Source organism: Barbus barbus (assembly GCF_936440315.1).
Source record: "Barbus barbus genome assembly, chromosome: 20".
In the NCBI taxonomy this organism is placed as follows: Eukaryota; Metazoa; Chordata; class Actinopteri; order Cypriniformes; family Cyprinidae; genus Barbus; species Barbus barbus.
Window position 1 is genome coordinate 20,063,876 of NC_136748.1, and position 26,113 is coordinate 20,089,988.

Sequence of the window (26,113 nt, forward strand, 5' to 3'; positions counted from 1 at the left end):
TGAAATAGAAACAACAGATACATTTGAAAAATCAAATGGAAAATGAAAATTTAGACTAAATGTAATCGAAAGGGTTCAACTGATGTTACTGCCTGTAAAGTTTTGGGCCAGTGTTTTTTTTAAATGTATCTTTTATGTTCACCAATGCTGTATTTATTTGACCAAAATACAGTAAAAACAGTAATACTATTACAATTTACATTAAAGTTTCTATTTTAATATAACATTTTAATTTTTTTTTTTTTCCAGTGATGGCAAAGCTGATTTTTCAGCATCATTACTCCAGTCTTCAGTGTCACAAGGCCCTTCAGAAATCATTCTAATATGCTGATTTGGTGCACAAGAAATATATCTTATTATATGTTGACAACAGTTGTACTGCTTAAAATTTCTGGAAATCATGACGTTTATTTCAGGACTATTTGATAAATAGAAAAACATGAACAGCATTGAAATAGAAACCTTTTGTAACATTATAAAAGCATGATCTATTTAATAAATACTTGCTGAATGAAAGTATTAATAAAAAATAAATAAAATAACCTTTCTGGTAGTGTACATTTTACATCAAAGCAAAACTTTGGGGCAACTAAACATTGCACTTCTTTGGTATTTAAAATGACTTGACTTATTAATGTTACTAAAATACATTAAATATCAATTAAACAATATAAAATTATACTATGATTCTAACTATTGGATCCATTTGAGATGGTCAAGATTTCCATATTGATGGAATGTGCCACATGCTTTGTATGCATACATCCAATGTTTCATTCATCTCATTATTTAGCAAATTGTTTAGGAACTTTGTCATAACTAAGAGAAAGTGAAAAGATAAAAGTAAACCCTGTTTACGCTCACTCGCACACTCACCACAATCTGCCATCTACAAACCCACATTAATTAGTATTTCCAAGCAAAGTAAAACAGGTTGCATTTATTAAACTTGCACTTAAAAACAGAGGGGGCAAAAATAAAACGTGCTATTGATCAGCCTGAACAAGAGCATCCAGTCATCAGAGCACTTCTGAACGTCCGTTTCAGGCTTTATTATTGAAGTGTACACGAATCTGTAGAAACCAAAAGCACTGTCAGAGGGTCACCAGAGGATCGGGGGAACTCAAGAATGGGTATGGGCGCTTGTTCGTTACGTACTTCTTTTAAATAGTTCGCTTAAAGAATGACCAGTATATTCTCACTTACAAACTGTCCTTGCACTAAGAGTCCAAAATAAAAGGAAAAATTAACAAAAAAGAGAGAAATTAACATTTGGTAAACATTCTCCACTAAAGGCAGTTCCCTTATATATACTGAGATTTCATCTTTCATTTTGTTTTACATAAACAAGTTTAATAACATATCAATCAGTGGTTATTTAACAATTTGGGAAAATAAAGAAAAAAAAGCACAAAAAAATCTTTATACTCTTTTACAAGTAAATAAAAAGATTTTTTTTCTTGTCTCCTTTGTTTTCTTCAGGGTGCAGCATAGAGTTCAGCGGTTCGTCTTGTGTGTCGGTGGGTGTAAGCGGATTCGTTTCCTTGTACTTTCTTTGTTTTGACTGTTCTCTCTTTTTATGCTATTACATAATTAGATTCTTACATACAAATATTGACAAAAAGATGGCTTAATCACCAAAGCCATCCAGTCTTTCAATATCAATGGATAGTCAAAGGCGGTGGGCGGGGCTTCAGGGGAGAGGGGATCATAGCTGGCCGTCGCTACAGTGGGCGTCTGGGCTGTCCGCCTGCTTCTCTGCATCCTGACCGGGCAGCTCTTTCACCATGAGCGAGGTGCTTTTCTCGGAAAACTCCTCCCCGTCCGGCTCCAGGCCTTCAGGACAGGGAAGCTTCAACAACTCTTCTCTGAGCTGAGCCGTGTGCCTCTGCAAAAACACACATGGAATCGCTTTCAAAAACACAACAAACGGCACAATTTTCGGTTGTATGACAGTGAACAACGGCGTTGTATACCTTTAGTGCAGCTGCGTGATGAGACATGGTTCGGCCAACTCTCTTATCGCTGCTGTACTGCTGAATATCACAGATCCAGCCCTCGCACTGGGCCATGATCTCCGCTCGCTTCAGATAGAAGTGCCGATGGATCACCTGCACACACACACACACACACACACACGGTTAGTGCACAAAACCACACACTCAGTGTTCTTGGAAAAGCAATTGTGTATCAGTTCCTGCAGAGCCCATAAATCAAACACAAACCTCATATCCTATTTTAGTAGCACTAGAAAACATTCTGCTGATCTTCGGATTGAGACTCCAGTGACCTATTTGATTCATAAATACCGATTGCACCACACAGATAACCAGCAGTCATGGCCTGTCCGCGCATGTTAATATGAATAAACTAAGTGACCTTTTCGGTAACAAAGACCATAGGCAGGAAAGAGAAGAACTCAAAGCTCACACAGACACAGTAGTACTCCGACTCTGTCTGAAGGCAAGAGCTGAATCACTCGTTCATTCTGGATTTGGTTCAGTCTCCAAGATATTCTCTCTCTCCATCTCAAAGTGTTTTCCAAACATGTCATGCAGTGTACTAAACGGCAGATGTGAGGAGTTGATAATAGCTGTCATACCACCCAGAATCGTTTCTCCAGATTCTTCTGTGCTTAATACAATAAAAAAAAAAATAAAAAAAAACCCACAAAAAAACCCTGCAAAATACAACGACATGCTTTTTAAATGGTCTAATGTAGGCTAGTTTGACTATGTGGCCATAGACTGGCCACAGATTTGGGAAAGCTTTACTTCTGAACTACTATACTACTATTTACCATGTAAGTCATTACATGGCTTTCCATTTTATCAACTGTGTTATGATAGTGGTTATAAGTACGTTTTAAAGTATTTTTCAGAATACTAAATTTATGATGCCACTTTAGTGACATTTCAAGAACAAATTCATAATCTTTCTCTCGTTTGGGTCTCAGCGAAGGCGGTCACATTTTTTCTCTCCCTCTCCTCCCCTTACCTTCCCTTCCCTGCTTTGTTCTCTCGTCTCGTCTATTGTCTAATACTTGAGAGACTCTCTCTGCACTGCTCTCCAAACTGAAAAATCATGGATTTGATCAACTGGTCTCTCCTGGACGAGAAGTTTAGGTTCGGGGGAACCTGATTGTCCCAGCGGGACGTTCGCAGCTGGATATACGATGGACGCATGGGAAAGGTGGTGGGTCGTGTGTCTGGTGACTCTTTCCGTGGAGAACATTAAAGATATCTACCTATTCGGAACCATGATAACAGGTCTTCTGCTGATTGGATTTGCCCTGGGTTATCGTAAAATTCAGGAAACGGGTACAGCTGTCAAAAGCCTCACTAGGCTGCCCGTTATTAACCGCAATATGGAGACTATCACAGAGAAGCTTTCGGATTTGAAAAGAAAAAAATTGATGGATTTGGAGACCAGAATGGACAAAGAGAGGTGCCGTGAAAATTGGAATACGGCTACTTGCACCAAGACTAAACAATCTTATCTTCTTTCGGCTCTCTCAAAACAGCACGGCCTCGGACAAGGTCATGTTGGGAAACAACCCGGGAAGAGCACTGCAGTGTGACGCTCTTACACCTCCTACCCCGATCCCTCGCCTTCGCCGCTTTGTTCCGCCAGCCTGACAAGCGGGTCCGACCGGCGCCGAGAATGTCTGCAGGACCGGATGGCTGCTTGCCGGAACTGGATTACTCCCCTGTTGCAGTCATGTGACTATGTTGTTGATTGACTATGTGCTTTTTGTTGCTGGGGTGTTTTTTCTGTTCTCACACTGTACTCTCATAAGAATATAGTCTGTGAATTATTTTTTTTCTCCCCCCTCTCCTCATGTCATGCTGTATCTCTTCCTCACTCTAAAACAAATTCCTCGTATGTGTAAACATACTTGTCGAATAAAGCTCATTCTGATTCTGATAATATTACAATATTAAAGCAAGAATTTGTCAAAATTGCAATAATAAAGTCATAGGATTGAGATAAAGTTTTGAGGATAAAGTCAGAATGCTACAAGAATCTATGTTTTCCATGAATCTGAGAATTCATGTTTTGCACAAAGGGATGTTTTGATAAAGTAATGTTTTAATAAAAAAAATAAAAAAATAAATAAAAAAAGTTTAATAAGAGAACAAGTAGGTCACGTTTTGAAAATGAAGTTCTAATGCTAAAATAATACATTTGCAATGTTCGCTGATCAAAGTCTCGTAATGTTACCGGAATAAATTCATAATGTTTTGAGAACTAAATTCTAATGCTACAATAATAAATTTGCAATGTTCGCTAAAAGTTGTACTGTTACAGGAATACATTAATTATGTTTTGAGAATAAAGATGTAATATTTTTACAATAACTGATGCTTTTTTTGTTTATTCTTAAAACATTAGGACATTGAAAATTTGTAAATGATTTGAAATCTAACTAAATGTAAAAAAAAAAAAAAACCTATACAGTTACCAAAATATCATTTTTTTCAACAACAGCTGCCATTTGGGAAAAAACAAAAACAAGATTAAACACCAACTAAATAAATGCAGAATCCTCTTGAAGCTCTAGTCTAGTGGGAAAACACTCTTACAAACTGCTTCTGGAAAATCCACGTGTTGTGTCTTCACTAACACAATCTCTTCTCAGGATTAAGATGTGCACTTTAGCCTGCTTGTAAAAGCGAGACGCTGCACGGCTCAAACTTCTGTGGGGAAAAGACCGAGCGCAGACGAGAGGGATTCAGGAGTGAGTGCGTGTGATCGATGGTCTTGCCAGTGTTGCCATGGAAACCCCGGCGGCCACTACACATCACTTGCTGGCTCAGAGCTCAACCTCACCGGCCTTATATCTCTCTCTTTTGCTGTTTCGCTTCATCCATCCTTCATAAATCTATCTTTCTCTCAAACATACAAAGGTCACCAGCCACCAGACTGTTACAGCCTCTCTCATTACACCGCATTTGCTTCATATTCATTCAGTTCCCAAAGGAACATCTGTAATCATATTGGAAAGCCAGAGAGAGGTAGAGAGAAATTAAATGCCATTTAAAAGAAAATGAACATGAGCACAGCTACCAAGTAAGGTTGTTGTGCAGGAGCAAGTGTTTATGTTTCCTTTCTCTTCTGACGTCAACAGCCCAACATTTATTACCCTGCATGTCTGGCTGTGTGTGTGTGTGTGTGTGTGTGTGTGTGAGAGAGAGAGAGAGAAAGTGAGATAGCTACTTGTCCTGCTGTTTATTAAATCGCATGTGTGAACCTGTGTGGATGTACTAAAAAAAAAAATTATATTAATTTTATATTGTCTACAATATATATTAAAAATATATATTGTAGATGTAATTACATTACATCTACAATATATATTTATGCGTGTGTGTTAACTTTGGCAGCCCTAATATATATATATATATATATATATATATATATATATATATATATATATATATATATATATATATATATATATATATATATATTAGGGCTGCCAAAGTTATATATATATATATATATATAATTGATAATTATTATTTTTTTTCCCTTCAAAAAAGCACCCAAACCTTATTTTGTTTCTGAGAATCACCGGTAGTGCCGTGCAAGCGCGAGGTCTTTGCTTTCCAAGCACACACACACCTCTCTCTCTGCGTCTGCTCAGTTTCTGTTCAGCGAGCGGCGGAGAGGAGCAGCGCTTTCAGTTAAACACAGATATTATGTTGCTTTTTTTTACATGCAAGTATAGCCGAAATCACAGCACAGCTATTGTCTATCTTATGTGTATTTGATTTTATCAGACGACGGCTTGATTATCAGGATTTTTGTGCAGATTAACATCTTGGAAGGGATAGCGTTTTATGAAGTCTTAATGGGTCGCGTTTCAATCGCTATTTCATATTCATTCGGTTGTCTGACAACAGAAACAGTAAAATATATAAATGAAAACAGTTTTATTGAGAATTTAGCTGCATCAAAATACAGCATGTGGGCACAGAGAGACGAACAAATGTAATAATAAATAATATATGTACATTTTGCTTGTTCAGAAGAAGAGCTGCCCTGTCGTGCAAAAATGTAAACAGGTTTGTGTAAGTAAATTGCAATTTAAGTCAGTGCAAAGAAAGAAGTAATGGGAACCTGGAATTTATTTTTGCATGCGTCTAATAGACATGAACAAGCTCTTTCTATGACCTTTGAAACATGTCTAGTCTTCATGCTCTATGTTGCCTATGGTTTCAATAATAATAAATATACATTTGCATAAAGCATCCAAATTTGTCCATGCCCATGTTGATTAGAGTATTAAAAACTTAAAGTATTAATTTAAGATACATTTAGAACAAATAAAAATGTGCAATTAAGTTGCGATTAATCACGAGTTAACTCAAGACAATCATGTGATTAATCGCGATTAAATATTTTAATCGATTGACAGCCCTAATATACAGGTCCTTTTAAAAAAATTAGCATATTGTGATAAAGTTCATTATTTTCTGTAATGTACTGATAAACATTAGACTTTCATATATTTTAGATTCATTACAACACAACTGAAGTAGTTCAAGCCTTTTATTGTTTTAATATTGATGATTTTGGCATACAGCTCATGAAAACCCAAAATTCCTATCTCAAAAAATTAGCATATCATGAAAAGTTTCTCTAAACGAGCTATTAACCTAATCATCTGAATCAACTAATTAACTCTAAACACCTGCAAAAGATTCCTGATGCTTTTAAAAACTCCCAGCCTGGTTCATTACTCAAAACCGCAATCATGGGTAAGACTGCCGACCTGACTGCTGTCCAGAAGGCCATCATTGACACCCTCAAGCAAGAGGGTAAGACACAGAAAGACATTTCTGAACGAATAGGCTGTTCCCAGAGTGCTGTATCAAGGCACCTCAGTGGGAAGTCTGTGGGAAGGAAAAAGTGTGGCAGAAAACGCAGCACAACGAGAAGAGGTGACCGGACCCTGAGGAAGATTGTGGCGAAGGACCGATTCCAGACCTTGGGGGACCTGCGGAAGCAGTGGACTGAGTCTGGAGTAGAAACATCTAGAGCCACCGTGTACAGGCGTGTGCAGGAAATGGGCTACAGGTGCCGCATTCCCCAGGTCAAGCCACTTTTGAACCAGAAACAGCGGCAGATGCGCCTGAACTGGGCTACAAAGAAGCAGCACTGGACTGTTGCTCAGTGGTCCAAAGTACTTTTTTCGGATGAAAGCTAATTTTGCATGTCATTCGGAAATCAAGGTGCCAGAGTCTGGAGGAAGACTGGGGAGAGGGAAATGCCAAAATGCCTGAAGTCCAGTGTCAAGTACCCACAGTCAGTGATGCTGGTGTTGGTCCACTGTGTTTTATCAAGGGCAGGGTCAATGCAGCTAGCTATCAGGAGATTTTGGAGCACTTCATGCTTCCATCTGCTGAAAAGCTTTATGGAGATGAAGATTTCATTTTTCAGCACGACCTGGCACCTGCTCACAGTGCCAAAACCACTGGTAAATGGTTTACTGACCATGGTATTACTGTGCTCAATTGGCCTGCCAACTCTCCTGACCTGAACCCCATAGAGAATCTGTGGGATATTGTGAAGAGAAAGTTGAGAGACGCAAGACCCAACACTCTGGATGAGCTTAAGGCCGCTATCGAAGCATCCTGGGCCTCCATAACACCTCAGCAGTGCCACAGGCTGATTGCCTCCATGCCACGCCGCATTGAAGCAGTCATTTCTGCAAAAGGATTCCCGACCAAGTATTGAGTGCATAACTGAACATAATTATTTGAAGGTTGACTTTTTTTGTATTAAAAACACTTTTCTTTTATTGGTCGGATGAAATATGCTAATTTTTTGAGATAGGAATTTTGGGTTTTCATAAGCTGTATGCCAAAATCATCAATATTAAAACAATAAAAGGCTTGAACTACTTCAGTTGTGTTGTAATGAATCTAAAATATATGAAAGTCTAATGTTTATCAGTACATTACAGAAAATAATGAACTTTATCACAATATGCAAATTTTTTGAAAAGGACCTGTATATATACACACACATATATTTACCCAAATTACTCCCAAAAGATCATTTAAAGTCATTGTTGCGTATAACATCAAACAGACATTAAAAACAGTAGATTCAGCAAGAAATATTTAGTTTGATTCAACATAAAATATATTTCATATACATACACAGTCATGGCCAAAAATATCGGCACCCTTACAATTCTGTCAGAAAATGCAACCCTTCTCTCAGAAAATTGTTGCAGTTGCAAATGTTTTGGTACTCGCATGTTTATTTTTTTTTTGCATTGGAACAACACAAAAAGACAGAGAAAAAAAGTCAAATCTGATACAATTCCACACAGAACCCAAAAAATGCACTGGACAGAATTATTGGCACCCTTAACTTAATATTTGGTAGCACCCCTTTTGGAAAAAATAACTGAAATCATTCGCTTCCTGCAACCATGAATGGGTTTCTTACACCTCTCTACTGGAATTTTGGACCACTCTTCTTTTGCAAACTGCTCCAGGTCATTCAGATTTGAAGGATGCCTTCTTCCAACTGCTGTTTTGAGATCTCTCCACAGGTGTTCTATGGAATTCAGATCTGGACTCATTGTTGGCCATTTCAGAACTCTCCAGTTAGTAACCATTTCTGAGTGCTTTTTGAAGTGCATTTCGGGTCGTTGTCCTGCTGGAAGACCCATGACCTCTGGTGGAGACGCAGCTTTCTGACACTGGCCACTACGTTGCGCCCCAAAATTCTTTGGTAATCATCAGATTTCATGATAACGTTCACACAGTCAAGGCATCCAGTGCCAGAAGCCGCAAAGCAACCCCAAAACATCTTTGAACCTCCACCATGTCTGACTGTAGGGTGTTCTTTTCTTTGAAGGCCTCATTTCTTTTTCTGTAAACAGTGCCATGATGTCCTTTACCAAAAAGCTCTACTTTTGACTCATCTGTCCACAGTATGTTCTCCCAGAAGGATTGTGGTTTTGTCACATAAGTTTTGGCAAACTCCAGTCTTGCTTTTTTATGTCTTTGTGTCAGCAGTGGTGTCCTCCTGGGTCTCCTACCATAGCGTCCCTTTTCATTCAGATGGCGATAGTGCGAGCTGACACTGTTGTACCCGGTGTATGCAGATCAGCTTGAATTTGTTTGGAAGTTAATCGGGGTTCTTTATCCACCATTCGAACAACCCTTCGTTGTAATTTTTCATTAAATTTGCTCTTCCGTCCACGTTCAGGGAGGTTAGCCACAGTGCCATGTGCTGTAAACCTCTTGATATTGCGCACAGTGGACACAGGAACATTAAGATCTCTGGAGATGGACTTCTAGCCTTGAGATTGTCCATGTTTTTCCACAATTATTTCTCTCAAATCCACAGACAACTCTTTACACTTCTTTCTTTTCTCCATGCTCAGTGTGACACACAACACAAAGGTTGAGTCAACTTTTCTCCATTTTAACTGGTTGCAAGTGTGATTACTATATTGCCCACACCTGTGTCTAAATACAAATTATAGGAGCATCACATGCTTGAAAAGCAATTATTTCTTGCAATTTTGACAAGGTGCCAATAATTGTGTCCAGTCCATTTTTGAGTTCTGTGAAATTATCAAGTTTGACTTTTCTTTTCTGTTTTTTTTGTTGTTGTTGCAGTGCAAACAAAAACAATGAGCACGTCAATAGCAAAACATTTGCAATTGGCTGTACAAAATTTTCATTTTTGGGTGGGTGAACTAGGGCTGGGTATTGAGTTCGATACTTTTTAGGCACTGACCGAATTGCCTCGATACCAGTAATTAAAAAAAAGTATTGAAAAACTTCTTGTCATTCGGTAAAAAAATTCAATACTTAAAGGGTTAATCACGTCAGAGAGCCATTAAGCCTGCAGCACTAGGTGTGTTCGGCTAGAAGCAGCGCGGCGCAGATCGATCAGTGTTTGACATCCGCGAGAGCGATTCGGAAGCGTACGAAGCAGTCTGCTCTCTATAGCTCTCGTGGAACTGTAATACACCGATCGCTTTGCACAGTTGGTCCGCGTCAAGTCGAACACACCTACTAGTTTACACCAGTTACACTCAGAGATGTGGCTCACACGTGAGGCTGTAGTGTGAAAGCGTCCCAACCCCCTTGCTATGTTTACACTGGAGCGTTTTTGTTTTAAAATGAAAGCAATCCTCGTCCATACTAGTCTCAGCCTCAGACGTCATGCCCACGGATCGTTGGCTAAACGTCTGATGCATATGGCACACTTATCTGGAAACACTTCAGGAGTTTCGAAGTCGTCGTTGGATTGGTTAAATTATACAGGATTTCCGAGAGATGTGTGTGTCACGTTCTTTAACGTTCTGCCTTGAAACTAAGATGCCGTGACGCCAAACTCCCTCATCGAACAAGAAAGCTGTCGTGTTTACAACTGTAACAATGAGCGCTTATCAGTATCAACTAAACTGTGGATTTTCGAAAGTATGTGAATTATTTAAATCTCGCGACATAGAATCTTTAAAAAGATGTCCAAGAGTTTTACACACCGGTCTGTTATGTGGCGACATTTCTACGCCCCGAAACATGACGCGCCACAGAACGAAACTGATTGTTGCTTTACCTGTCAGTCATATGGCTTCTTGGGCGGGTCTTGGCCATTCAAAGCGGACAAAGAATGTCTGGCTTTACGAGACTATGTCCATACGGGCATTTCCACTGCGTTTCAGAAAAGATCACATTTGCACTCATGTGATATTGCTTAACTATCTGATGTAAATGAGACAAAAAACCCAAACGGCATTTTTGCCCCATATCTTGAATTTTAGGGACATTCTAACTACGTTCTCTAGGCTCCATTACTCTGTAAGTTGTTACTCTGTATCATATTTGTCATCAATCAACTGTATGAAATGTCAGATGACCCACGTAGGTCTGGGGAGAGAAAAGTGTGTTAAAAGCGTTAAAAATTAACAAGTTAGGTTTCACCGTAATTAATTAATCTAATTGACGCGCTAAATGGACAACCCTAATATAAATAAATGACCAAAATTAATAAAAATAGTAACATTTATATTTTTAGTTAACTAAAAAACAAAAACAAAAAACCCCACTAAAATGAACATTTTTGTGCCACAAATTTGTGCCTGCCAGCAACATGCTAATGAAAAACTCTAAACTATTGGAACTGTGAGTGGAGTCTCTTCTGTAAGGATGCTGACTATGTAGAGAGTAGGCATCTGAACTAGTTTTGGCACAGACCCCAAAGGTGTTCACGTGTGAGGCTGTTCAATATTCTGCTGCATTTGCTTCTGACAAAACCAGCTTCCACCTCCTGACGTCACAGGTCTCTCCTACAGCAGTTGAAAGCTAATGTCTGAGGGGACGAGAGAGAGTCTACACACAGCTTCCACACATTTTATATGTCCTTGACTCCTTGCATGTTCATTTGGACTAGTTTCATAAAATATTCAGCAAATAATACTAGAATTCTGCATAATTATGTGGATTCCGTCTGCGTCAATAAATTATTCATCAGTGAGTATGAGTCCCGTACGAGCCGGTTGATGCTTGGCCTGGCTCGGTTCTGCCCAAACGACAGCCCTTTATCCCTATGAACAATGCTTAGGTTGCCATGGCAACAGCCTGTTTAGTGTCCACTGTGGGATACAGAGGAAATGTACCAGCCTCATAACTGCCTGAGGTGGCGAGGCAGCCGTTAGGCATTACATCAAGCTCATGAATACCAGCTGAAATGCCCACACTAGACCTAAGATGACATGGAGCGACAATGCCAGTGTGATGCCAGGTGGTCTGATCTGGTTTCTTCTAAATGAAAAGCTCCTGATGTGTGACAGTCTGAGAGAGTCACCAGAGATTACAGGGGTAGACAATAAGGGAAATTTGCCACTGGCCCTCTGGGCCAGTGTCTTTTGAAGTTCACTGGCCCAGGTCAACGCGTCGGGTATTGATCCCAATAATCATGAAAAAGAACAGTTTGCTTGAACAACATGAATAACATTTATTTTTTTTAAGGTAGGTTTAGTGCAAAGTGCAGCAAAACTGTGCAAAAACATGAAACAAGTGCAAATAAACCTATTGCATAGGATTCATTCTCCGTAGTCACACAGCAATTCATTATATTATGTTCATACCATAGGTTTCATACACGTTAACTTTTCTCTAACTTACTTGTCTTTATATGTGGGCATTGATCTGCAGAGCTCACAGTAAACCTCTTTTTTTTCTTGATCGTAGCCCAGCTAGGGGTGGGCGATATGGGAAAAATATCATATCACGATTTTTTTTAGAAATATCACGATTCACGATTTTATCACGATTCTTTGTCATGTTGGTTTTACAAGTTGTCTGAGCATTACAGCCAAACTAGAAAGACAAAGCCTTTCAAGGTAACAAAAAACAACAAAGGGATGGTGGATATTTAGGCCAAAGTGGGCGAAGATAAAAATCTTTGTCATCATTCTATCTTTCTTATTAAAAAATAAGAACAAAGATACACATTACAAATACACATAATATACAAATAAAACAAACAGTGCTTTATTTTCAGGTACGATAGGTGTATTTAGCAGAGCATTCAATTAAATTGAATGAACAAATATAAAAATAAAACACTAGATAGACTGATTCCTAAAGCAACTGTATTAAAGTTTTTCAGTCAAGAATAGTGAGTGATTTTTCTCTGTTTTGTTGTTTTGTTAACGTTAAATGAATAGTTCCCCAAAAATAAATATTCTGTCATCTGTCAATTCTGTCATAATGTTTTATTTTTATACCATCATTTACTCAAAAGTTGTTTTAAACCTGAATGAGTTTCTTTCTTCTGCTGAACATAAATGCTATTTTGAAGAAGGTGAAAACCAAACAGTTGCTGGTCCTCAGTGACATCCATAGGATTGTTCTTTCCTGCTATCAAAGTCAATGTAGACCAGCAACTGTTTGGTTACCCTCATTCTTCAAAATATCTTATTTTGGGTTCAGCACAAGAAATTAATAGAGGTTTGGGACAACATGTGAGTGAGTAAATAATGACAGAAATTAAATTTTAGGGTGAACTATCCCTTTAATGACAGTCGACAGCATGTTTAGTGTCCTGTCCCTTTAAGAGCTGCACGCATCTAATATACAGGCACGCATCTCTTTCTCTCTTAACTATTTACTTTCATTTTAGAGATAACCAACTGAGTCTGTACGTAAACCTTGTGTGTTTTGACAGTATTAGCGCAAAAAATAAGTTAGTTGAGTAATCCGGCGCTGTTAGACAGGCTTTTTAGTGAATGAAACATTTAACCGCGGGAGCGAGCAAGGCGGTGCAGATGGAGCGGAAGGCTGTCGGGATCACGTAACGTGTTAGGGGTGGTTACCGAGACGATTAAACAGAAATCAAAACACAGAACCACAGGTAATTAATGTGAAATTAGACTTTTTTTAATCGAGGCATTATTTTTACTGGCCCCACCGGGCTAGTGGTTGGAGCGATCTGGTGGCCCTGACGGTTTTAAAAGTACGTCCGGGCCACCGGGCCAATTATATTGTCGACCCCAGGATTACATAAGGTGAACACTCACAAATACACACGCATGACCCAGAGTTTAATGCATGTTTTTGGTTTGGTCGAGGAATCGCGAGTAAGTTTGGTAATTCATGGCATTCATGATTCGTATGCCTCATTCAGTGACTCAATATCTTCACTCATTTATATTCCGATTCAGGCCGCCCATCCTACCCCTCCACTCTCTCTCTTTTCACAAAGTGTAAGGATGATTGTTATCTGAGTTATATTAGATGAGGGGATGGAGAGGAACATTATCTATATGAAAATAATAAAAAAAAGCACATGTAAAATAGGACAACTTAGAATGTGCTGCTAACACAGAGGGCAAAAATAGCCACAGGGGCAGATGTATAAAATTTAATAATATAAATGTATATATCGGCTTTCAAAAGTTTGGGGTCAGTAAAAACGTCTCTGAAAAAAATCTGTAGAAATGCCTATTGTTGGAGTCTTTTATGCTCAGTGTGTTTTTGTGACGGGTGATATCTAACCTCTTTAAAGCAGGGTGAAGGGTTGCGGATCTGTTCTAGCATGGCCCACTTGACAGTGGCCTGCCGGATGTTTCCGTCGTACTCTCTGGAGCTCTGCGTTCCACTCGGCGTGCCCCGAGAACGCTCGTAACCTGGTTCGTTGAAATATGGCTCAGCTACCAGGATCAGAGACTGGATTGACACCAGCACCTAAAACACACATACACACGTTTTAGAAAGCCTAGGAGGAATGACACATCAAGTAGAAGAGGTAAAGAGCACACCGGCTCTCTGACCACAGCACTACTGTCCCTGTGCCTAATTTCCATTTATTGATCGGCTGGACACTAACTGTAGCACTAATCAATGGAGACATTTCTATGAACTGCTAGCAGCAGTACATGAGCACGAGCTTGAGGAGAGACAGGAGCAGAGCCTGATCAGATCAATATTACAGGGGGAAACAGCTCCCTATTATTCCTATTATTCAGAGAGGTATGATGGAGAGAGGGAGGGAAAGGGGTTGAGACGCGGGAAGATAATTACTGTAAGGAAACCAGGATGAGAATGTTGTAAATGCTCAGCGGTCGATGTGCAGGTGACGATGGTATGACTAAATATTCTCTGAAAGTGATGAAATGAGACTAGGTCTTTTCTGGCATTCCACTGCTTCGGATATACCAGAAAGAACCATCTGCATTTGTGCAATCGGTATCAGAAGCCAAATACTTCCTAATGAGCGAAGGATAGAGGATTATACAAGAAAGAGAAACTACAAACAGATGGGATTTGGCTCACCTGTAGAAAGCTAGAGGTCTGAGGGTTCCATTTCTCCTCAGGACGCCCGTGCCAGGTGTTCAGGATACTTAAACACACCTGGTTGTTACAGAATGAATAAGAGAGAGTACGAAGAGATCAGGATATAGAGAAACAAAAAGTCATAGAACAATTCAACTAAACAACAAATCATATGAATATATAAATAAAAAAAGAGTGTTTTACAAATATTTTTTATGTATTAATTTCTTAATTTTTTATTGTGTGTATATATATATAATAAAATATATTTGTAAAAATAACCCTTTTATGAATTGAAGAATAACTTGAATAATATATATATTTATTTTTTCAATTTTGTAATCTATAGTCTAATTTTCAGTATTTGCATCAGCCACTGAAAAAAACAAACAAAAAACAGTATTAGTCCAAACATTTCCTGAATAATTTCCCCAAAACGAAAACAGGAAGTGACACTAACCTTGCCATCATTGTAGAGGTTTGGATTGAAGCGGACGCTGTGGCCTCCGGTGGTCTCCAAATTAACCAGAGGAGGGGAGTTTGGGTAATCTTGAGGAAAGTAGACGTCAAATTCGAAACAGCCATTGGCATACGGTGTGTCTGCGGGCCCTGTTATCAACACCTGAGACAAAAGCCAAGAAAACCTCCATTCATTCAAAGGCGACAAACATTAAAATAGAAAACATTGTGTTAAACAGCACCGTAATGATTGTGTATGTCTAAACCAGGTCTATAGAGGAAGTTTTACTGATACAGTCAAAGAGATGTATCCCTCTTCCCACAAAAGGAGTGAAAGAGTAAGATTGGAGGATTGTAATGCCATCCAGTGAATCTCTCTCCACTGCAGGTGGCAGAGCTGCACTCAGGCGTTAAGACTGTTTTGACATGACCATTCAAACGCAACACTAAACACACACACAAAGCTGTACTCACACACTCTGTGTAGGTTAAATCAGGAAAGCTCAGTTTACTATTAATGTCCATTAAGATTGTATGAAGTGTGGAGGAAGATAAAAAGGCCCGGCATGGTGTTAAAGGGGTCATCGGATGCCCATTTTCCATAAGTTGATATAAATCTTTAGGGTCTTAATGAAAAGTCTGTAACATAGTTTGGTCAAAATTTCTCAATGGTAGTGTAAAAAACACCTTTTTAAAGCTGTCAAAAACAGCTCTTGTCAAAGCAAGCAGTTTTGTAGCATTTTCCTTTAAATGTTAATAAGCTCTGCTGACCCCGTCCCTCTCTTCCGAGCCGCTCTCTGAGGGACTGTTTACTTTAGCCGCATTCATCGTGAAACTTGCTAATTAGCACATTATTAGGAAAGGCAATTTGCAAAGATTCATTAAAAACCCTTATACTCACTTCTTCAGTAGGTGAAGCTGGATCAAAATGATTTGCGCGAACATAGACGCATTTAGGCAGATCAGGTGACACATTCCCTTCAAAAACAAATGTAATTCACTGTGTCTTCAGCGGCTCAGATGTCGGGAGTAAATGACGACTGCTATATTCATTATTACATCCAACAACAGAACGTCTCGATCGCTTAATCTGAGACATCTTGTCTTCCCCTTCACCGGAGTTGACACAATGGTGGACAGCTCTCAGCTCACTCAGGGCGGGTCTAAGGTCTTGTCAATGAACTACCGTTGGAGCGGCCTGTACAGAACTACGTCATTCTGACAGGAATCTCAGAACAGCCGGATTTGAGAAAGGGGATTTTAAAATAGGGATTAAAAAAAAAAAAAACACTGGGTGGATTTTTATCATTATAGGATGGATGTGTACACACACTTCCAACACACATTAATGTTCAAACAACTTGTAAAGTGAATTTTGCATCCAATGACGCCTTTAAGGGTCAGTGTAAGCAGAAGGAGCAGCGAGTGACCAGTCTGACTGGGGCTCCGCCTGTGGTCTGGGCTGCCCGAGACATAAAGCTCAAGCCAGACACACTGACATTTACACACTCAGAGACAAGCCCGGGTCAAAAGCACATCTCAAATGTCATTAGGAAGAGTGTGTGCACTCGTGTGTGTAAGAAACCACATGACAACAAGACAAGTAGGTGACTCCTGGGATTCGCTGCGGTTGTTTTGTCATGCAGCAGAGATCGAAAGATTTATGTTGACCCACAGTTAACAGCAAGGCTTGAGACAGTCGGGGTCTGCTTTCAAATTCAGCACTGAGATATCAGATTCTCGTTGACTGATTCATTTAATTAGTCAATTCACATTATTTGATTCTCTAGTAAAAAATGTAATTAACACATTTAATATATTCTCTTCATTAGTGTTCTTTATCACCTTAATTATATGTTGTCTGCACTATGTTGTACTTTCTGTACTGGAAGCTCCTAACACCAAGACAAATTCCTTGTGTGTGCAAACACACTTGGCAATAAAGCTCTTTCTGATTCTGATTCTTCTTCTTCTAATATATGAATACATTTAACTTGTTTGAACTGCCACTAAATTACAAAAAATATATATTTTTTTTATTTAATGCAATTAATCATGCTCATCCATCTACATTTTGCATTTATTCTTGCATCATAATTCCACTTTAGAGTTTTAGTGATTTACAAATGCTCTGTATATCAGTTTAAGTGAATCATCAGAAAGAATCGGTTTAAAAGCAAGATTTGTTTACATTTTTTAGTTCATTGCAGAGGTATATTATGATACATTATTTTAGTAAATTTGTGTTCTTACCCTGATTTAAGATGCTTATGCGGCTTAAATTGAACTCTGCTTTACTAATAATCAATAAGCTCTTAAAAATATAAGAGTTTTAGTTGAGGGGTCAGAGGTATCAAATCATACCTTCATGATGTCAAGACGTTCTTCATCACAGCGGACAAAAACGCTGGAGGATGAGGAGAGAGGGAGGGAGGTGGAGAGTGTGACTGCCTCTTGTGCTAATCGTCGAGCACGAGCGGCACTGTTGGCATCGCTGGCGTTCTTCACCTGAGACAGGTAATGGTAGTTCACCTTAAACACCAGCTTAGAGTCCTCATCTTCACACACCATCTCAAACGTGTCTGTGAAAGAGAAGACACACAGACAGTTAGTTTTTAGCAGTCACAATGAAATATAAACATCAGACTCACTTAAAAATAAACATTTCATCATATTTCCTCCTGAAAAAGCCATACTGCGTATTCTGAAGGATCTGTTCTGTGTGGACCAGTGGAAACCTATTTACAGTCACGTCAGTTGAGATTACCTCATTTGTCTGAGGTTGGGCTAAATCAATTTTGGCAGAACAAAAACTCTTGTCATCAATCAGAGCAAAGACAGATGAGAAATGACAACCAGAAATTAGCTATTCTTCCAGCAAGATAACACAATCTTCCCCATTTTACTTCATTGTGCTCCTTCAAACTTTTGGTGCACTTAAAGAAAACAAATCAGCCAAAAGGAAAAACAGCAATTACCATCCATTCATTCAACTATGTCTGCGGCACAAAAGCAGAATAAAAGAGAAGAATAGGTTTAGACCAGGGTTTCCAAAACTGGGGTTCCCCTCGGGGTTCACGAGTTAATGAAAAGCTAATAATGTTTTAAATAATATAAATGTATATTTATATATAAACGTATATAATAAATTGGTAACTACTAACTTAACATGTGAGGGAAAACAATAATATATCAAATGGGTTTGGCTGACAAAAAAAAAAAAAAAAAAAAAAAAGGTGAATACTTGGTTTAGATAAACCAATGGAAAGTACTGAATGCACCAATACTAAAGTAAAAATTTGATCATTCTGGCCAGTGATTAAGTAGATTTTCACGTTATGGCCAAAAACCAACAAACGGCTGATATAAAAATACCATACTATTAACTATTATTAACAGTATTACTAAATTATTATTGCTGTTTTAAAGGATAATTTAAGAGAGACAAAGGCAATCTAAATAAAAACTGAGGAAATTAGCATGTACAGCTGAATATATTCAATATTGACCGATACCGATAAATAAACAAATCTAATTTCGATCTTTAACCAATGTATTATGCATCCCTAAAATGTTCAAACTTTTGTGAAATATATTGTTTAAAATATTGAATAAAATATGAACTTGAGCTTGAGTCAAATTTCATTTTAATGATTAAATTATATAATATTCTCTCTTATCATCCAGTAAAAACTTAGAGATATGTAGTTCAGGACTCACCAAACTGTAGTTTTTTCATGGCTGCTGTATATTTCTCCTCCATTGAGCGCAAGATGGACAGCGGTTTGGGCCTTGTTGCTGCCTTCTTAGAACTTTCAGCCATCTTCCTCTCTAAAAAAGCAGAAGACAGACACATCAAAAAAACCCTTCAAGAGTGTGTACATGTGTGTTTCACAGTAGCCTGAGGGTGTGTTTGAGTAGTTCATCTTCAATCCAAAAAAAACAACAACATCCCTTCGAGATGCAAAAGTAACCTGAATGCCTAGGCCTATATGTAGCTGCTAACAGTAAACAAATCATACAGCTAAGAAACAGCTGAAACGGCACACTTTTGTGACTTGATAATTAAAGACTCCCATTGAGATGTGTTTGACTGCAAATTTGTTACTTTGATAAATGAGACCAAGCGCAAAAAGTCGTGTTGTTACACAAATGAGTCGCTGCATTTCTGTTCTCTCAATTCAGATTGCTATCGAGAGAGCGTCAGACTAATGACAAAGACACCAGCAGACTGTCACCACTCCAGTGAGACATATCAGACCTGTGGATGGAGGCCGTTAGAGCTACAACACAATTAAACTCCCTATATTTAGGAGCTTTATGGCATTTATGTCCATTCTGCACTGGTTGCAGACACATGTCCCTGCCTGCACACCCATGCTCCACGTCAGCCAATCAAATTACCTTTGTGCTTAACAGGGCTGATAACAGCTACGCTTTGGATACCAGCCACATAAAATCCCACCGACATCGATAGCTCCATTTACCCACACCTCGTCACATTAGCGCACGATATTGATGCCAATATCGATATTGAACTACAGAACACCACTTTCGACCAATCAGACACCCTGACTGCGCTGTCTATGCCACTTTTTAAGAAAAGACGGAGTACTAATTAAGCAGTTAAACGGGGTAGAAAGTGTAATGTCTTACTGCTCTTATCATATGGATTTTCCTTATGGATAGTGACAGCTGCATCGATCAGCTTCTCCACGTTTAATGCCCCTTTCATTCACTCATCACGGAGAGAATGAGAGCATGAGATACCCAAAGGAGGGTGATGGTTATTATATGTGGATGTACTGATGTGATTCTCCAACGTAACAGTGGAAATTCCAACTATTTCCTAAACTTACTTCCTCATGACCACAAGGGCTTCTGCCTAGGAACAAACACTCACTTAGCTTTACTCTAGAGGACCTCAGAGGAACATATTTGTAAATGTTAATAAACAGATGCGATTTATCTCAAGAGCTTTGAATCCCAGGATTCGGAATTGCCATGGTCACATCTGTTTTTCTGAGGGACTAAACGTTGATCTCACAGCATCCCTGACTGAAAATTCACCCTGGCTATGACTAAATTCAAATTAAACATTTTAAAGAATTAGGATGACATAGATTAAGTCTAGTCTGACGAAAAAAAGTGCCCAGTAAAGCTGACCCTCAGTTTAAAAATCCTTGGGGAAAACAATCAGGCTTTAGAGAGCCTGCCGCCTCTGGTGCAGCTCTGTGCTGAAGAGCCGTTTCACTTTGGCTTATTTCGTCAGAGCAAACAGTCACTCCATGTCCCCCGAGGCCCTCAGACAAGCAGCGAGTGTCTTCAGCCTGTGAAATACACAGGCCTGACTGACCACTATACATCCAGCACTGTCCTGCTTTTGCTTCTGTTCTGTTTCAAGTCTCAAGAAATACTGCCCTACAGAGAGACAGAGCATTAAGAGCTTTTGTGCAACAGGATTTAGTGTGAAATGTGCTTCAAATAGTGCAGAAACATCCATGGGTCAGATCATTTCAATATCTATAAACTTTATGAAATGACTAGTTAAATGTACAAAAGTCAAAAGTTTGGGCACACTTGACTAGATTCAAGATTAAAAAACTCTGGTATACTACTCATTAAATGTTTCATAAGCCCATCAAGCCTGCATTTATTTAATCAAAAATACAGTAGAAGTAATATTAAGAAATATTATCACAATTAAAAATAACTGTTCTAATTTAAAATTTAAAAATGTAATTTATTCCTGTAGTGAAAAAGCTGAAATCATTTGAATATGCTGATTTGGTGCTCAAGAAAAATTGCTTATTATTGATGTTAAAAAAGGAAGCTTTTTATAAAGTTGGTTTATGAAGTTACTCAAACTTAATACTGAAAAATTGAGAGTTAATGTGTCCAAATTAGAAATTCATTAAATAACAATTTGTTAAGCATTTTAATTAAAGTTAGTAAAAATGTAATTTTCCATTTATTATTTAATAAACAAAGCATTTTTTGTTTGGGAAAAGCAGATTGTTAAGATGGATGTTCTCACCGTGGTTGGCCTGCCGTAGGTTGGTGGTGGCAGCATAAACAATCTCTGCAGTCTTCTGGATGTCAGGAACTAGCAGGGTGAGGCCTTCTGGCTCAGGATCAGATGTCTCAGTCTTCATCACCCCTTTACCTTTGTCTTTCTTCGACCTAAGGTGGACACAGAAACATCAGAAACCACATTTCTGTAGACACTTACAAATGAATTATGGGTCTGCATGTGAACATGTGAAGTGTTTCATTTTTCAGTGACCACAACAATGGCAGAGAAAAAACAAGTGCATGTCCTCAAGAACTTCTCAATCTCTCATGTCCCAACCCTGAAACAAACACAAACACACTCTCATCCTGAGAGGTGCTAGTACACACTGGATGCATCAGATGAGCAGCAGATTGTGACTTGTCCCAAAGTAAACCATTAAAAACAACATCCAGCTGTCTTGTGGCTAAGAACACGCCCTCACAACATGCATTTTTCATTAAGCAGGAGGAGAGAAAATGAAAGAGACAGACAAATGAAAAAGGGGGCATGTCTAAAACGTCCTTTACCTGTAGGTGACGCACAGGACAATAATTAAGATGGTTCCGTCATTCAAGGGTGCACGCATTTTCAAAGACACTCAGACAGAGCCAACCTTGTGACTTATAGGCCATGCCATAAACATCTCTCTATGAAGAATAAGCCATTATTAAACAGACAGTCTCACTACTCTACATATCAACCTGTGCTATTACTCGAAGCAATCAGACTCTTTATCAATCAGACAATCTTTACCTAGAGGATGATAAAAAGGTGGAAAAAAGGCTTGTAGTTGTACTGAAGGGACATAAAAAATGCTATATAATCTTAAAAAAGAAAATGAATGTATCAATTGATCAAAAATTAATAAATATGTATACACAATACATTACTAAAAATCAAATTCAAAAATAGCATCAGGTTACATCTTATGGGTATAAGTCAGATTTTTCCATGGAGGTCAGAGACAGTGAGTGTCACAGGGTGGGCATCCATCCATCAGCAGTCACTCCGTCTGTCCTCTGTCCATTAGTGTGACCAACCAGTGGACTGAATGTGTGTGTGTCTAAAAGGAAGAGCTCACCTGAGACGGTTGGTGTAGGTGTCCACACAGGTCTTCATTTTGGCCAGTAACATGCCGACGGAGGTCTGACACTCGGTGCGTTCTTCATCATCCTCTTCCTCTGCAGCGTCTCCAGATAGCGGCAAGAGCAGAGGAACCAGGCTGGTGCAGGTGGAGATGGCCCTCAGCAGTTCTAACAGAGCACGATACAGGGGGACGTGACGCGCCATGTCCAAAACTGCAGGAGACAGTGAGAGAGGGAGACATTACGTACAGAGACAGGGTGCTTATAAAAGACAAAGTCGATTACATCTCTTAAATGACAGGAGGACACAAGGGACGATCCACACATACACACACTTTCAGTCTCTCAAGGTTAATAAAGTTTTTAAAATAGATGTTTTTAGGAACATCAATGATTTCAAAGATTTACACAGTTTGAATCCCTGAACAGGACATAATAGCTGCTTTATCATATGGAGAAGTCACCTTATGACCATCTTATAAATGGACAAACAAGGAAACTTTTGGCATGCCTGTTTAAAGGGACAGTTTGTCAACATATACTCACCACTATGTCCTTTAAAACCTATATGACTTACTTTCTTTAGCAAAATAGAAAAGATGCTGCTTTGAAGAATGTTGGAAACAAAAAAGTTTTGGTTACCATTGACTTCCATTGTATGGATTAACAAAAAAAAAAAACATTCCATAAAATATCTTTTATGCTGCACCAAAATGAGGGCGAGTCCATAATGACAATTTGTATTTTTCTGTGAACTGTCCCTTTAAAACAACATAATAGCACAGAAAATATACTTTGGCTGTAGAAAGAAAAGTTAGGATTATTAAAACAACAGATTATTATTATTTTTTTAAATTCAAACATGACCAAAAAACTCAATCTTCTTTTGAGTACGTTGAGATGCCAGAGGTTTGAGGCATGAGGCTCAATAATCCTTTTGTGGCACAGCAGAGACTTAAAGCCAGAACGAGGACAGTGAGAGAATAAAGGAACGAGACAGAGCGATTACTGAGGGTCTTCAAGCCAAACGCTATAATCAGGCTCATATTATCAGTGTGCAGTGAATGTAAGGAGCAGGAATACTGTGTGCATGTTTGTGTGACTTTGTGTGTGTGTTTCTAAGAAGAAAGAGGAATTTCAAACGACTGAAGGAGCTCCATCAAAGGGTTTCTTTTGAGTGTGCGCCCACTTCGAGGACACCATAGATCACAGAGCGTTTAGTGTGTGTTGTATCATCTCAATGTCAGTCTACGTTCCAGATTCTCCTCATGCCCTCCTCAGTTCAGACTGTTTCTCCTTCACTCTCATCTCATTTACAGACTAACTGATTTACTGCACACCAATCCTCCTCTCTGGCCCTCTCTCTCCCTCATCAGACATTCAGCTCCATGCTGGATTGGGTGGATGATAAACAATGTTAGTGAGAGCGGAGAGGACACATACGTCAGCTCCTCTGCCCACCGTCGCCGTAAGCAGAGAAGGAGCGGAGATGGAGGAAGCGAGGACACGGCGATAGAGGAGGGGAAAACCAGAGAAACGACAGAAGGAGAGAAGAGCCAAGAAAGGCAAAGGAGAGATGGATGGAGGGGGGAGAGAAGATCAGAAGGGACCAGAAAAGAAGAGAGGAGACGGCAGACGACACTAGAAAGGAGGAGAGGAAATGAGAAGGAAGGACAAAGCAGCGGAGAAGACAAGGAAGGACAAATGGAAAGGTGACCAGTAAGGAGAAGAGGTGAACAGAACGTAGAACAGGAGGAAAAGAGGAAGCAGAAATAAGGAGACCAGAAAGGAGGGGAGGAGACAACAGCAAAGGAGGAGAGAAGATGGTGAGGAGACATGAAATAAGGAGAAGGGAGGAGAAAAGAAAGGAGAAAGCAGAGTAGAAGACCAGAAAAGATGTTAAAAATAATAACAGAGACGAGAAAGCAATAAAAAGGGGAGATGTAAAAGCTGGAGTGGACAGGAGAACCGAAAGTAGCAGCAATCAGGATGGACTGGAGAAGACAAGGAAGGAGAGAGCAGAGGAGAAGATTAGACAAGAGGCGAAAGACCACAAGGAAGAAAAAAAAAAAAAAAAAAAAGAGGAAGAACAGACAAATAGGGGAAGAAAACAAAAGAGAGGAGAAGAGATAATAGGAGAAATGAGAAGAGACTAGAAAGAAGGAAAGGATAGACAAAGGGGAAGAGAGAGGAAAACCGAAGAGGAGAAGCATTTAGATAAAAGTAGAAAACAATTTAAGAGAGCAAAAAGCAGAAGAGAAGACCAGTTAGGAGAAGAAAAAAAAGCTGAAAAAAGAAGAAGTGGAGAGGAGAGATTACATGACTACCGATACAGTCTTATGTCAAACTCCTCACAGCAGCTCTAAGGACACTACAATATCATCCATCCATTCACTGAAAAGACTCTGAGGGTCACAGGTCAACTGGACTCTGAGCCTGGAAACTGAGCCTGATCCACAGCTTTAAACGATTCTTCATTTGTACCAGAAGACCTTCATGTCTCACTGTCTCATATAGCCTTAAACACAAGCTTCATGCTCTGTATGAGAGAGAGAGCTTCACGCACACTCAAGAGACATCTTAAAAACAACCGTTTCCCCTCATCTTCAAAAAAACTCTCCTCTAATTAGCTCACACGGGTTACAACCTTAATGAGAAAACAAAATAAATGTTGAAGACAAAAGCACAAAAAAAAAAAAAAAAAAAAAAAACTTTAGCCATTCCAAACGGGCATATCATAGAATACAGGATGTTGTTCTTCATCTTTTAAAGTAAGAATTTAAAGTAGTAGATAGCGATTCTCATTGCTAAAGTTTCTCTTATGTTTTTTCTTCCCTCCATTTCTGTAACTTGATGGAGTTTGGGTTCCTTGTCACAGTTGCCTTTGGCTTGCTTAGTTGGGGTCTAAAAGGTGCTTTCAGTAATATTATTAATTTCATGGCACTGCCGCTTTTGGATGAGGACAAAACTTGAACTGAACTGAGCTGAATAATGACACTATAGTCTTCTGTAGAGCTGCTTAATAGAAAATTTAAAATAATAATAATAATGGTACAATTCAATAGGTAAGTTTCCTATGCTCACCAAGGCTGCATTTATGTGATCAAAAATACAGTAAAATTGTGAAATATTACAATTTAAAATTATTTTCTATTTGAATACATTTCAAAATGTAATTATATATAAACTGTGATGGCAGAGCTGAATTTTCAACATCATTACTCCTGTCTTCAGCGTCACGTGATCCTTCAGAAATTATATTAATATGCTGATTTGCTGCTCAAGAAACATTTCATATCAATGTTAAAAGCTGTGCTGCTTCATATTTAGAAGTTAGTTTACTACACCCCACTTCATAGGGCCCATTCACACATGAGAAACATGTAGTACTCAGAATAAACCTTAGGAGTGCGCCGTGTGTGAGCCAATTCTCTGAACATGTGGTAGAAACTCTTTGTCACCATGACAACAAAGATCTCGAGGACAGGCGGGACAAGACACACCAGCAACAGCACAGAAATACACACTTGTTTTTGCCTCGTGGGTTGGTTAAAATTTTATCTGGTTATTTACAACATGCAGAAATGCATAACTGTTCATGACACGCAGAAAAAAATGCCCTCTCTAATATGACTCCACTGTGTGTGCGCGCACATTTATTTGGTGCATTTGAAGTAACACTAGCACACTTT

At 38.9% G+C, this 26,113-nt stretch overlaps 1 protein-coding gene across 3 annotated transcripts in view; it reads right to left on the reverse strand.

Moving 5' to 3' along the window:
* Nucleotides 1-387: 387 nt before the first annotated feature.
* Nucleotides 388-26,113, reverse strand: part of LOC306886288 (dual E2 ubiquitin-conjugating enzyme/E3 ubiquitin-protein ligase BIRC6-like) — a 115,166-nt gene continuing 89,440 nt past the window's right edge. For all 3 annotated transcript variants that reach the window (XM_079443269.1, XM_079443268.1, XM_079443267.1), the window contains exons 66-74: nt 22,418-22,634; nt 21,319-21,464; nt 19,002-19,112; nt 17,646-17,863; nt 15,283-15,444; nt 14,823-14,900; nt 14,046-14,234; nt 1,977-2,111; nt 388-1,888 (exon numbers count right to left, since the gene is read on the reverse strand). In XM_079443269.1, the coding sequence (XP_079299395.1) occupies nt 1,709-1,888; nt 1,977-2,111; nt 14,046-14,234; nt 14,823-14,900; nt 15,283-15,444; nt 17,646-17,863; nt 19,002-19,112; nt 21,319-21,464; nt 22,418-22,634 (1,436 nt within the window). In that variant the 3' untranslated portion in view covers nt 388-1,708. The remainder of the gene's footprint in view (nt 1,889-1,976; nt 2,112-14,045; nt 14,235-14,822; nt 14,901-15,282; nt 15,445-17,645; nt 17,864-19,001; nt 19,113-21,318; nt 21,465-22,417; nt 22,635-26,113) is intronic.